This window comes from Rhincodon typus, chromosome 13 (genome assembly GCF_021869965.1).
Source record: "Rhincodon typus isolate 14 chromosome 13, sRhiTyp1.1, whole genome shotgun sequence".
Lineage (NCBI taxonomy): Eukaryota > Metazoa > Chordata > Chondrichthyes > Orectolobiformes > Rhincodontidae > Rhincodon > Rhincodon typus.
In genome coordinates, this window is record NC_063344.1 from 11,663,955 (window position 1) to 11,677,285 (window position 13,331).

A 13,331-nucleotide genomic window follows, 5' to 3' on the forward strand; every position below is an offset into this window, starting at 1 on the left:
GGGCAAAACTGGAATAAGCCATGACAAGAGTTAAGTTATTGTTTAAAAACTTGCTCAATCTGGAATTGTTCGCAAGGATTTCTTCACATTCAGTCCCACCATTAACTCCTGCATGGAATCCCTGTAGCAGGTTCCTGTTTCCCGCCAAGGGAGACCTTCATGGCCTTCCCATTGTGTGGTCTAGTTATTACCCATATAGACTTTCTATCTCTTCCTAATATTACATGCATCTGGTGTAACTGGTTACTCCTCAAATACATAAAAGACTGGTGCAAACCATGTGAAGCATGTGGTAGTGTTCATATGCAGATACAAACAGCTATGCTGTTGCAGCATCCACAATTCATTGTTTATGCACAGGAAGATCCCTCAGACAGCAGTGAAGCGTTTGAAGGATAGTTTTACTGGTTGGGAGAATGCCGTACTGCTCTATGGGATTTTTACAGCCCATTTGATATTGGAATAGTCATACCAGCCTTTCCAGCCTGTCTTGTTCAGAGGCTACCATCTCTGACTAAACAGTGCTGTCATTACTGGTCTGCAGTGACAATTGAGCAATCTATAATTGTCTGAATCAACTGAGCCAGGCTGTCATTTGATATCTCATTAACCAAACCAAAAGGGAAATAAAGAAATTTTTTGTGAAATTTTTGTGAAATGTTATTCTGTTTGAGCTCCTAACAGAGAGCAATCTTGTTGAATATTAATGTCCTTTTATGCGTTGTCGCCACAAGCTACCTTGACCATAGGAAATTTTGAAGTCTTTTTAGTTTTTAGGTGAAATTCGAAGAATCACAGAATTGTTACCATGCAGAAGGAGGCCATTCAGTCCATTGCGCCTGCACTGGCTCATCAAACAAGCATGGTTACTCAGTGCCAATCTTCTGTCTTTTCCCCGCATTGTTGCACACCATTTCTCTCCAAATGACCATCTTGAAAGCCTCAATTGAACCTGCCTCCACCACATTTCAAGGCAGTGTTTTCCATACTATAACTACTGACTGTGTTCACTCGCTCTCGTTCTTTTTATCCTTTGAGTGGGAACAGCTTCTCTCTATCTTACTCTCTCCAATTGAATTCAAAGAAATATTTTCCAACTCTGGAGGTTTGTGGAAGAGAGGTAGAGGGGAAACTACTGTCTTTAGCTGATTTATTTTTTCTGTGAGATATTTATAACCTCTTTGAGTCTATGTTTCCTGCAGCATGTGGTGATCCAGATGCGGAGCCAGGGGCCAGGATGACATGCAGACTTTTGCTGCATTTGTTCAGGACACCACAAGTCAGCCCTTTCCCTCAGACTAATGGTAAGTTTCCGCTGACTGCCCAGTTCTGCTTTTTAAGTTTTGTTATGAGGGTAAAGCTGTCTTCATCCGAGTTACTAAGTGGGTTTGCCCATTGACCAACTTCACAGTTGGATAGTCTACATCAGCAAAGTCTGTCTACGTGAATGAACATTTCAGAGTGGTCCCTGTGGACAACCTTGCTTTTTAATTCAACGTTGCCCGTTGCCCATTGATCCTAGACATTAAAAGAAAATGCCACAGAATCAAACCTCCGTGTAAACTATGTTCATGTTTTCATTCTTTGGAAAAGTGAGAGATAGGGGAGGGGATGGAGAGGAGATAGATTAATGTAATTTCCTTAGTGTTAAAGTTGCTAATACTCTGTAAACTGATTTTATAGTCGCCACATGAGAAAAGGAAATCAGTGTCACTGGTTCTGCTGACAATGTCATTGTGTGCCCGTCATTGCCCTCCCTCAGTCATTATCCTGTGACAAGTGAGGCGTGGAGGACCCGGAGTGAGGAGTAGGATAGTAGGATAGATGGGAGGTGAGCAGAGCGGTGGGGTAGGTAGTAATGAGGGGTTCGGAGTGAAGCTGGGTTCGGGGGCTCTGTAATATTGCACTTTGATGCAGGCCAGAAGTCTCACAACTCCAGGTCATAGTCCAAAAAGTTTATCTGAAATCCCAAGCTTTCGGAGCGTTGCTCCTTTGTCAGGTGAAGTCATGCAGGCAGCTACCTGTGACATTTCTGGCACTGATGTCACAGCACGTGTTGATTGTGCCCTTTTTAGCAAATGCAGACAGTGTCTTTTTTTTTAATGCACAGCTCTTCACAATATTCTAAGAAAAAGGACAGATTATTCTACCCAGCTTCTGTCAACATGCCTCCACTAAAAGACATACCCGAATACTTCATTGTGATTAAACCCCTCTCCCTTCCTTTCTTTCACTGCTGTAGGAAGGATGTTGTGAAGCTTGGAAAGGGTGCAAAAAACTTTTACAAAGATGTTGCCAGGGTTGGTGCGTTTGAGCTATGGGGAGAGGCTGAATAGGCTGGGGCTATTTTCCCTGGAGTGTCGGAGGCTGAGTGGTGACCTAATAAAGCTTTATAAAATCATGAGGGGCATGGATAGGGTGAATAGCCTATTCACAGCATTGAGGAGCCCAAAACTAGAGGGAATAGGTTTGAGGTGAGAGGGGAAAACTTTAAAGGGACCTAAGGGGCAACATTTTCGCACAAAGGGTGGTGCGTGTATGGAATTAGCTGCCAGAGGAAGTGTTGGAGGCTAGTACAGATTACAACATTTAAAAGGCATCTGGATGGGTATGTGAATAGGAAGGGTTTAGAAGGATAATGACCAAATGCTGGTAAAATGAAACTAGATTAATTTAGGATATCTAGTTGGCACAGATGAATTGGACCAAAGGGTCTGTTTCCGTGCTGTACAACTCTATAAAAGGATGTATCATCCTCACAGCAGTGTTATTAAGATTTGCAATTCATCCCCTGGGTACTGGCTGTTTGAAAGTGTTATCCTATTAGTTCCATTTACCTTATCTTTCCGTCACCCCTGCAAATTTCCCCATCAAACATTTATCCAATTTCCTTTCACCAGCCTCTCACACAGTGCAGGGTGAAGTGGCATAGTGGTCATGTCATTAGACTAGCAACCCTGACACCCCAGGCTAAAGTTCTAGGGACATGGGTTCAAATTCCACCATGGCAAATTTTGAGTTCAGTAAAAAAACGCCTGGAAATAAAAGGCGGCTTCACTGGTGACTGTGCAACTGCTGTCGATTGGGGAACCAAAATTTAGTTGGCAATGTCCTTTAGGATAGGAGATCTGCTGTTCACCCTGCTTGTGATTCCAGGTGGACAACTTTGACAGTGTAGATGTAGAAAGTTAGTTTCCCCTGGTGGGAAAGTCTGGGACCAGAGGACATAATCTCAGAATAAGGCTTGCCCATTTAAGACAGAGATGAGAAGAAATTTCTTCTCAGGGTAGCAAATCTGTGAAATTCTTTACTGCAAAGAGCTGTCGAGGCTGGGTGGTCAAGTATATTCACGGCTGAGACGGAGAGATTTCTAATCATTAAGAGAATCAAGGGTTATGGGAAAAAGGCAAAGAAGTGGAGTTGAGGACCAGTCATGATCTCATTGACTGGTGGAGGAGAATTGAAGGGCTGAATGTGACCTCCCCTTTGTCTTACGACCCCATGTGGAGGTGCCCATGTTGGACTGGGGTGGACAAGATCAGAGGTCACATGACACCAGGTTATAGTCCAACAAGTTTGGTTGAAATCACAAGCTTTCGAAGCACTGCTCCTTCATCAGATGAAGTGAAGAAAAGCGCACAGACACAGAATTTATAAGTAGAGAGATCAACAGGCAGAGAGCTCAAAAGATCATACAAATGGTGTGAGTGGAGTGTTGCCAGGCTGAAAGATAAGTCTGTGCAGGTGATCAAAAGTGTCAGATGGTGTGAGTAAAGTGTCTTCAGCTGAATAGCAAGTGAAGGGATGACCTATAATCCGATTAACCGAAGCAGAAAGATAATTACAAAATGTTAAAAATGAGGTCGTGCTGGAAACCACCCAAACAGCTGGAATAACATGATAGGTATGTGATTTGCTCTTAATTACCCCTGGGTGATTAAGGAATGCAACAAATGCTGGCCTGACTAACAATACTTATATCCAATAAAACAAAGTCCTGAACGGCCAAGAGGTGAACATAGTATCAGTGAGCTTAATACTCCTAGACTTTAGAATGTTTCTATTTACCTCAATATAGATTTTCTAACCAACCTATTCAGAGATGTTATTACATGGTTGGATTCAAGTCCCACCTGCTCCAGATGTAGGGACGCTGCCACTGCCCCCTCAATCTAAGTTTCTATGATATGTTAAAGCACCTCCGTACTATCAGAGCACCATTTAAATGTCACTTCAATGTAACTGGAATTGTGCAATTACAGTCTTTTAATTTTGGCTTTGCAGGTAAATCGGCTCCTGGAATCCGCTCATCCTGTGACCGCCATCTTTTAGCTGCAGCACACAATAGTATAGAAGTGGGGGCTGTGTTTGCAGTTCTGAAAGCGATTCTAATGCTAGGTAAGATACCTGAAATGGGAAACAGTGTTTTCAGCTTAGGAGATTGTAAAGCTAAAGACTGCAACAGGTTTGTGCCGAATTGACTAACATGGCTAACATGGTGCCATAGCCTTAGTTAGTGAACTTGATTTAGTAGCTTAGAAAACCGAATCAGGTGTAGGCCGTTCGGCCCTTTGAACCTGGTCCATGATTGAATATGATAATGGCTGATCGTCAAACCCACTTTTCACCCATGTCCTTTTGAACTTGACTTGAACCCAGGCCTCCTGGTTCAGATGTAGGGATACTACCACTGCACCACAACAATTTAAGCCTATTAGAACAATTTAGTACACACACACACACACACACACACACACACACACACACACACACACACACACCCCCTTGCCTTGTCTGGATCAGCAGTTAAAACTTACAGGAGTCTTCATTACCCTTATATTGAAGGAGTCACGAATCAAGGAGTTCCTGCTTTAAATCATTGCCCCATGGTTTAATATTCTGCCCACACACCCTGTGTGCAAAGTGGCTGTTGGAGTGAGATACCAGAGTCTGATTGACCTGTGTCAGCCAGCACTTCTAGTGAAAGATTAAGACAGAAGAGGTTCTCACTCGGTCTAAAGGTTGTAGCGCAAGTTGACTGTGTTGTGTTCATGTCTAGGTGATGCTGAATTAGGCAGCAATAATGTTAATTCTTCCAACACCGATGACTTCACAGTGACCAGTCTGTTGGCCCCCATCAGTATCCTCGATGACATCACTGATGATGACGTTCTGAGTTCCACCAAAAACCCCAAGTCAATCCGACGAGCTGTTTCCATAGAAACGGCCAACCTGAGTGAATATGCCAGGTTTGTGCTCAGGACCATTTGCCAACAGGTGAGAATTGGCAGAGAAAAGACTTTATTGTACAAGCAATAAAACCTTGTTTAAGTAATTAATAAAATGCTGCAATAACATTGAAGAATTTTTGTGGTAATAAATATAAAATTGCACCTAAAGTTTGAATGCCTTGCAGTGTGGGTTTCAAGATTAATAATTGCAAAACCACAAAGATTACCTGCTATAGAAATTACATTTCAATGTATACATTGTACATCACAAGCGATGGATTCCTCTGAAATGAAGCAAGGCAAAGTTCCCCTCCACTGCAGTTAAAAAGCCCAAAGTTTTTCTTGCAGAATTTTTTATTCACTCCCAGGATGTGGGCTTGACTGGCCAGGCCAGCGTTTATTGCCCAGCAGGCAGGTAAAAGTCAGCCACATTGCTGTGGGTCTGGAGTCACATGTAGGCCAGACGCGATAAGGATGGCAGATTTCCCTCCCTAAAGTACGGTAGCGAACCAGACTGTTTTTTTCTGACAATCGACAGTGGGCATCCTGAGACTCTTAACTTCAGATTCTTTATTGAATTCAAATTCCGCCATTTGCTATGGCAGGATTTGAACCTGGCGTCCCCAAACTTTAGCCAAGTCTAGCAGTAATACCACTAGGCTGTTACCTCTCCTGAGAAAGGTATTTGATATCATACTGTCTTTTTGTCAAAGCTTGTATATTTTGTTCATTCTTGCAATATAGGTGTCACTACAAAGTGCAGGCTTTATTGACCATCTCTAGTTACTCTCGATAATTTGGTGGTGAGCATCCCTGAATTGTTGTAGTCCCTGTGGTGAAGGTACTTCTTCTGCGCTGTTGGGGATGAAATTTCATCTATTTTCTTTCATCTCTCAATAGTTTTAATGATATAATTCGTTATGTTCTCTTCTGCCCATCAGATGTAACTTGCTAATTGCAAAAGACTGGAACGGGAATGGCAGCCAAGCAAACATTCTCTGTGTTCTTTTGACTTGCTTTGTGTCCCTCATTTTCTTGACTCATTTTAATTTCAAAAACTGGTGTAATTTTTAAATGAGTTGGCCTCATTCTCATGTCTAGTGCCTGTCATTTAAAGAGGATAACAGGAGATGGTATGGTGCTGATTGTGAGGGGAGTGTCTGGGGTGTATTGTTGGGGGTTCACATTCCAGAAGAGACAATTTCATAATCTACTGCTAAGAATGCCAGGTATGGTCCTGATGTACTCATTGTTTTACACTTAGGCTGATGAATTAAGGAGCACGTCTGACATATAAAATATAGACTGAAATAGCCACTGTGGTTACATGTGCCAATTAATAGATTCAATTTATCAACTCTTGGCAGATACCCAGTAATTAGCAGTTTAACGCCTAGTGCCCAGCACCAAGATCATAGAGTCGCTATAATGTAGAAACAGACCATTCAGCCCATCAAATCCACATCGAACCTCTGAAGAGCATCCCACTCAGATCCACCCCCTCTACCCTATCCCTACAAACCTGTACTTCCCATGGCAAGTCCACCTTGCCAGCACACCTTTGGACTGATGAGGCAGTGGCCTAGTGGTATTATCGCTGGACTGTTAATCCAGTGACCCAGATAATGTTCTGGGGGCCCAGGTTCAAATCCCGCCATGTGGAATTTGAATTCAATAAAATATCTGGAATTAAGAATATAATGATGACCATGAATCCGTTGTTGACTGTCACGGGGGAAAAAGCCCATCTGGTTCACTAAAGCCATTTAGGGAAGAAAACTGCCATCCTCACCTGGTCTGGCCTACATGTGACTCCAGACCCAAAGCAATATGGTTGATGGATGGATGGGCAATAAATACTGCCTAGCCAGCGATGCCCTCATCCCATTAATGAATAAAGGAAAAAAAAACTGGAGCACCCAGAGGAAACCCATGCAGACATGGGGAGAATGTGCAAACTCCACACAGACAGTGGCCTGAGGGTGGAATCCAACCTGGGTCCCTGGTGCTGTGAGGCAGCAGTGCTAACCACTGAACCACCGTGCTGTATTTGCTATTTTGTGTACCCCATGAACATGAGCAACGGCTGTAGGCCATTCAGCATCTTGTGCCTATAGTTGGATCACGATTGATCAGCACTTCAACTTGAGTGAATTTATTCAGGTTGTTTTGGCTGCATGTATAAATTAACACTGCAGAAATATTGTCACTCCACATATAAGCCACTTGTAGGACTTTGCGCAGTGTGTGTGCTGAAGTGTGTCAGGAATGCTATGCCAATTTTCTTTTGTAATTGTGGCTTGAATTTTTTTTATTGCTTGCTGAACTAACTCTACAACTTTCCTTGGCCTAATTTTCTATATGTAGCTTCAAGTCTTGATTTGTTTTCTGTGTGCACATTGTCTCTCGGTGGATCCCGCATGGAGGAAGGAGGGTGGGATTTGGAGGGCAGGGCAGAAAGCTGGGCCTTATTTCCAGGAGCTTAGAAATGAGCCTCATCCATTACCTCCCACAATCACACTGCCCTTTCATTGTCCCACTTCGGAGATGTGTCTGACATTCCCCCCACAGCAACCCATGCTGAGGCCACGAGTATAATTTGGTTTAGAAGGCTGCTTGTTTTGGTTGATCTAATATCAGGCTAGAGACCGGATTTGCTTGCATTCCCATTCCTGTCTTCCCACAGACTCCTGACTACTGGGATCTTTGCTCACCAAAACCCTAATCTTTTTGGAAATGTTCCCAGATCCATTTTTTCGAGTAAGCAGTTCCTTAAAAGGAAATTATTTTCACTGTCTTCCCTTCATTGAGAATTGATGTACCTTTGAGTGGGCACAGTACAATGTTAGAGGACATAGTCTGCAGACATCAGTTCAAATCCCACCATGGCAGACATGGGGTTCAGTCAGTTAATTTTTTTTTTTGTTTTGTTCATTCCAGCTAGACTTGGAGCCATCTGAAACTCTGCAGCTTGTGTCACTGATGCCGAGTGCTGTTCCCCTATCACTCCTGTGCTGGCTGACCTGCATTCACTCTGGGTCAAGCAGTGTCCTGACTTCAAAATTCTCCATCTTGTTTCAAGTCCCTCTACGACCATAAACCTGTATGTTTCTCTATAATCTCCTCCAGTTGCCAAGAAGGGGTTAAGGGAGGCGATGGCCTAGTGGTATTATCACTAGACTGATAATCCAGAGACCCAGATAACGTTCCGGGGACCCGGGTTCAAATCCCACCACAGCAGATGGTCAAATTCGAATTCAATAAAATACCTGGAATTAAGAATCTAATGATGATCATGAATCCATTGTCGATTGTCGGAAAAACCATCTGTTTCACTAACATCCTTTAGGGAAGTAAACTGCCATCCTTACCTGGTCTGGACCACATGTGACTCCAGACCCACAGCAATGTGGTTGACTCTTAACTGCCCTCTGGGCAATTAGGGAAGAGCAATAAATGCTGCCTAGGCCGTGATGCCCTCATCCTGTGAATGAATAAAGAAAAGGCAATGGGGAGAAGGCGGGAACAGGGCACTAAGTTGGATGATCAGCCATGATCTTGTTGAATGGTGGAACAGACTTGTTGGGCCAAATGGCCTACTCCTGCTGCTATTCTTAATGTTTCTGTATATACACTCACCTACTTCTGGTTTTTATGCATCTATATATTTAATTGCTCCACCTACCTCTTCGACCTCGTTTTTGGTCCTCGCACCTTGTATTGATGTTGCTCAGTGTCATACTTTGTTTGATAATGCTCCTATGAAGCAACTCTGGGCATTTCTTGATGACAAAGGGATTATGTAAAATTAATTGTTCATTCGTAAGATGTGCAGATCTCTGACTAGGCCACTATTTATTCCCCATTCCCAGTTTCCCTAGAAAAGGTGGTGATGGACCACATTCCTGACAATGACTTATCCTGGGCCTTAAAGGCCAATTATGAGTCAACCACATTGCTTTGGGTCTGTGGAGACCGTTTCGACCAGACCGAGTAAGAATGGCAGATCTCTCCCCAGCCCTCAAAGGATTCAGTAAAGCAGATAGGCTTTTATGACAATTGATGATAGGCTCATCAATTTTTAAGTCCCTCTAACATACACTAGGAATAAGCAGTAAGAAGGAGAGAGACTTTCTGGTCAGCCATGTCATGGAAAGAAGGTTGGAGCCTCTAACATCTCTATCCCTAGCGCTGGAGAACAGCTTACTATGCACCATGGCATCACTATCAATCCCTGCTGGAACGTGCCCAAAGGGAGTGGCTTGGGGGAGGAATATGAGGAATAGATTGGATTGGCAATGAGATCTCTTTGGTTAAATATCCTCCTGCAATTTACTCTTCAAAGTCCTCACTTTGAGAGTGGTCACTTTGGGGAAAGTAGTAAAATCATGGAAATTAAATAAGATTTTATAAAAAGCGGTTCCAACAGAGGGAAGACAAGCTCGTACTTTTAGGCACATTGTATTAGGCATGGCCCTTGATCACAGTAAGTGTTCAAATCAGCAGAAATGGCAAGAGAGGAGCCTTGTACACCCTAAGGTCTCAGCTTTGAAAGCAGATTAGAGAATACCCACAGATTCCTGTAGGCAGCATAAGAGAAAGGCCAAGGATATTCAAGAATGAAATATAAACAGTGTTTGAATTCATGATCTCTAGGTATGTAAAGGTTGATGATTTTGTGTATAAGCTGGATAGAAATGGAACAGAACTGGGCAGAGTATAAGTTAAAGCTCTGTTTAGTCAGTCTAAGACGAGTTGTCTCTCTGAGGTTGTTTGAATTAACAAAGAGCTAACCTGCATAATTTAGTCTTCCTGTGGTCTGTGTAGGAGATTAACCATAGCAGCGGAAATTTGCAGAACCATTCTGATCACTTCCAGGAAATGGAAGTTAAGAAATTGATCATAAGATCAAAATCATGATTAAACTAAACAGAGTGGGTAGCTGTCTAGTGCAGCAATACCTCAAATGTAAGATTCTCAGTGCGGTGTTCAAATCACTCCATCATATCAACCATGCTCGTTGTGTAATCTCCTCCATCGCTGCAAACCTCTTACAAGTCTACAATCTTCCATTCCTAGTCTGTTTGAGCCACCAACTCCATTCTTTAAACTGTTGGTGGCCATAGTCATTAGTCTCTGTCTAGAATTCCCTTTCGATCCCTCACTCCTCCTTTTGGAGATGATGCTTAAAGATGGCTCTTTGAATAAGCTGATGTCACCATGCTCATATCTCCTTGAATGTCAAATTTTATCTGATAGTGGCTCCATGAATGTCTTGGGCTATTTTATTAGTAAAAGGCACCATCTCTAAATGTAATATATAGTGTTAATCAGAATTTAGTGTTACAATTGTGCAAGCACCTGACTATGCAGCAAGGGAATGCTGTGATACTGCAGATCACAGTGAAAGATGACTGTGCATAAATATATATATCGAGAGGAGCTGATTTGTTTTCCTATATAATGGAGGACATGTGTTTGACTTGTGTTCTCGTTCTTTACCAGTCAATGTTATTTGTGTTTCAAAATGACATTCTGCTTTCCACTTCACTCTTGGCAGGAATGGGTGGGGGAACATTGCTTAAAGGAGCCTGAGAGACTGTGTACAGATAAGGATCTAATACTCGACCCAGTACTCTCAAACAAACAGGCACGACAACTTCTACAGCTTATCTGTTATCCACATGGCCTTAAAGAATGTGTGGAAGGAGACAATCCTCAGCGTCAGCACATCAAGCACATCCTTCAGGTATTAGGAGTGAAGATGTTGTATGTAGTTTACCTCTGGGTTTACCTTTATTTTTAATGAACTTGTTCAGATCACAATGTACAACATAAATGGGCATTAAGGGAAAAATAGAATTGTGCATTTTATAAGTCTGTATAATAGACATTAAAACTGTGCTAAATCAATCCATAGAGGGGCATGGATAGGGCAAATAGACAAAGTCTTTTCCCTGAGGTTTGGGAGGTGGGGGAGGGGGCGGGGTCCAAAAGTGGAGGGCATAGGTTTAAGGCGAGAGGGGAAAGATTTAAAAGGGACCTAAGGGCAACATTTTTGCGCAGAGGGTGGTGTGTGTATGGAATGAGCTGCCAGAGGAAGTGGTGGAGGCTGATACAATTATAGCATTTAAAAGTCATCTGGATGGGTATATGAATGGGAAGGGTTTAGAGGGATATGGGCCAAATGCTGGCAAATGGGACTAGATTTATTTAGGATATCTGGTCGGCATGGGTGAGTTGGACCAAAGGGTCTGTTTCCATGCTGTACAGCTCTATGACGCTATGACTCAATAGCTGTAGTCTCATCAAAGAAAATGATGAGGATTTAAATAAAATGTAATTTTGGTTGATTTGGTAACATCTCCTACCTGGGTCCATGCAACTTAGACTGAAGGAGAGGAATGTTGCTGGTTTTCCTATAGGATATGACGTTGAATGTCATTCTAATTTGTTAGGCAATTCAAAGAGCAGATAACTCTCCATTCAGGGTTAATATTTTTCCCTCAACCAGTACATCAGCTGTTCATTAATGTTTGCTTGTGGAAACGCTGTGTCTGCCTGTCAAGCACTCTTCGAACAATGTTGTTTTATGTAATGTGCTTCTTCACCTTTTTTGGGAGTTTTGCTAAGGTGCTAAACAAACAGAGTTCTTCAAAATGACGTTATTATATCTGGAATTATTCCAGATAATTATATTGTATATTTTTAATGTAAATATTTGGGAAAATTAAACATTTTTTTTGCCAACAAAACCCTTTGGGTTATGTTATTCTAAGATTCATGCAGTCTGCCAGTGCTATAAAACAGTACGTCCTCAATACTGTTAACCTGTTGGGACAAATATTTTACAGAAGCAATCACATTTGAACAAAACACAATTTGTTGCAAAGTTTCCTCAATGATTTAACACGCCCCCTTATCATGGAAAGATCATTGGAGCTGGTTATGACCCCATGAGAATGATTAGCTCAATATAAACGAAAACTAAAGTCTGGCAGCCCTGAGTTGGAATGCATGACTTAGCATGGTTAGTAAGTTTTAGTTTCCCCAATGTTCGAGGGTAGTGTAAACGTGCGTAACACCTTAACGGAATGAAGAGATTAACTATGGATTTGCTTTGATTCCCTGCCTTCGCTTGGTTTTTAGAATTTGGACCAGTGGACTCTGAGACAGTCATGGTTAGAGCTCCAGCTCATGATAAAGCAATGCATGAAGGAACCTGTGAGTATAAAGCACAGACATTTATCGCACCACATTTGCCCCATACTGGTGTGCAAATAAATCATGCCTTGATATTTGATTGACACTTAGTGTTTTAAAGGTTTCATTGGGAGACAAAGAAAAGCTTGTTCAGTTGGGAGAGTCTAGGGCAATGGAGTATAATTGTATATCAATTGGATGTTAATTTCAGCTAACATGTCTAAAAGGGACTTGTTGAATGATATGCAATGTTGGCTCCATAAATATATGCTTTGAAGTGATTGAAGACTAGGCTGCAGTATTCTGTCCTCACTGCATGGTTGTGGCAATGAGTAGGTTCGCTCAGCAGAAGGTAGGAGTCTTCAGCCCCCAATGACAGGTACAAGTGTGGACCACTCTTACAAAAAGGGTTACGCATAACGGATGCAGCACAGACTAGAAACAAGTACAGATATTTTTCCTATAACACATTACTTGTGTTCTTGTGTGACCCCGCGCTATAGAAAATGGCGTTATAGGGAAATTGTTGCAGAAAATCGCTATATCTGTACAGCAGAAAGTTCACGTTATCCAAACAGCATTCACTATTTATCAATCACGTTATAGCCAATCCATGTTAATGAAACATGTGTTATGGCAGAAATACCTGTAGCTAGAACATGTCAGCAAGTAACTCATATTGACATGAAATATGCAGCATGTTTTTAATATATTATAGATCATTATGGACTGTGTAGTTATTAGGAGTACTTGAAGTTGTTAATTTTTTTTGTCTTTGCAAAGTAACATATCAATGTGCTGGCTACTGGTAGTTTCTGATGGTAGAAAGGGGAATAAATAAGAGTTAAGATAGTAGGAACTGCCGCTGCTGGAGAATCTGAGATAACAAGGTGTAGA

At 42.0% G+C, this 13,331-nt stretch overlaps 1 protein-coding gene across 1 annotated transcript in view; it reads left to right on the top strand.

The window, feature by feature from the left end:
* LOC125484705 (mediator of RNA polymerase II transcription subunit 12-like protein) overlaps positions 1 to 13,331 on the top strand; it is a 50,546-nt gene that overhangs the window by 30,958 nt on the left and 6,257 nt on the right. Inside the window, exons 9-13 of the mRNA XM_048604506.1 lie at positions 1,203 to 1,304; positions 4,285 to 4,398; positions 5,060 to 5,277; positions 10,792 to 10,980; positions 12,381 to 12,459. Coding sequence (XP_048460463.1) covers positions 1,203 to 1,304; positions 4,285 to 4,398; positions 5,060 to 5,277; positions 10,792 to 10,980; positions 12,381 to 12,459 — 702 coding nt within the window. The remainder of the gene's footprint in view (positions 1 to 1,202; positions 1,305 to 4,284; positions 4,399 to 5,059; positions 5,278 to 10,791; positions 10,981 to 12,380; positions 12,460 to 13,331) is intronic.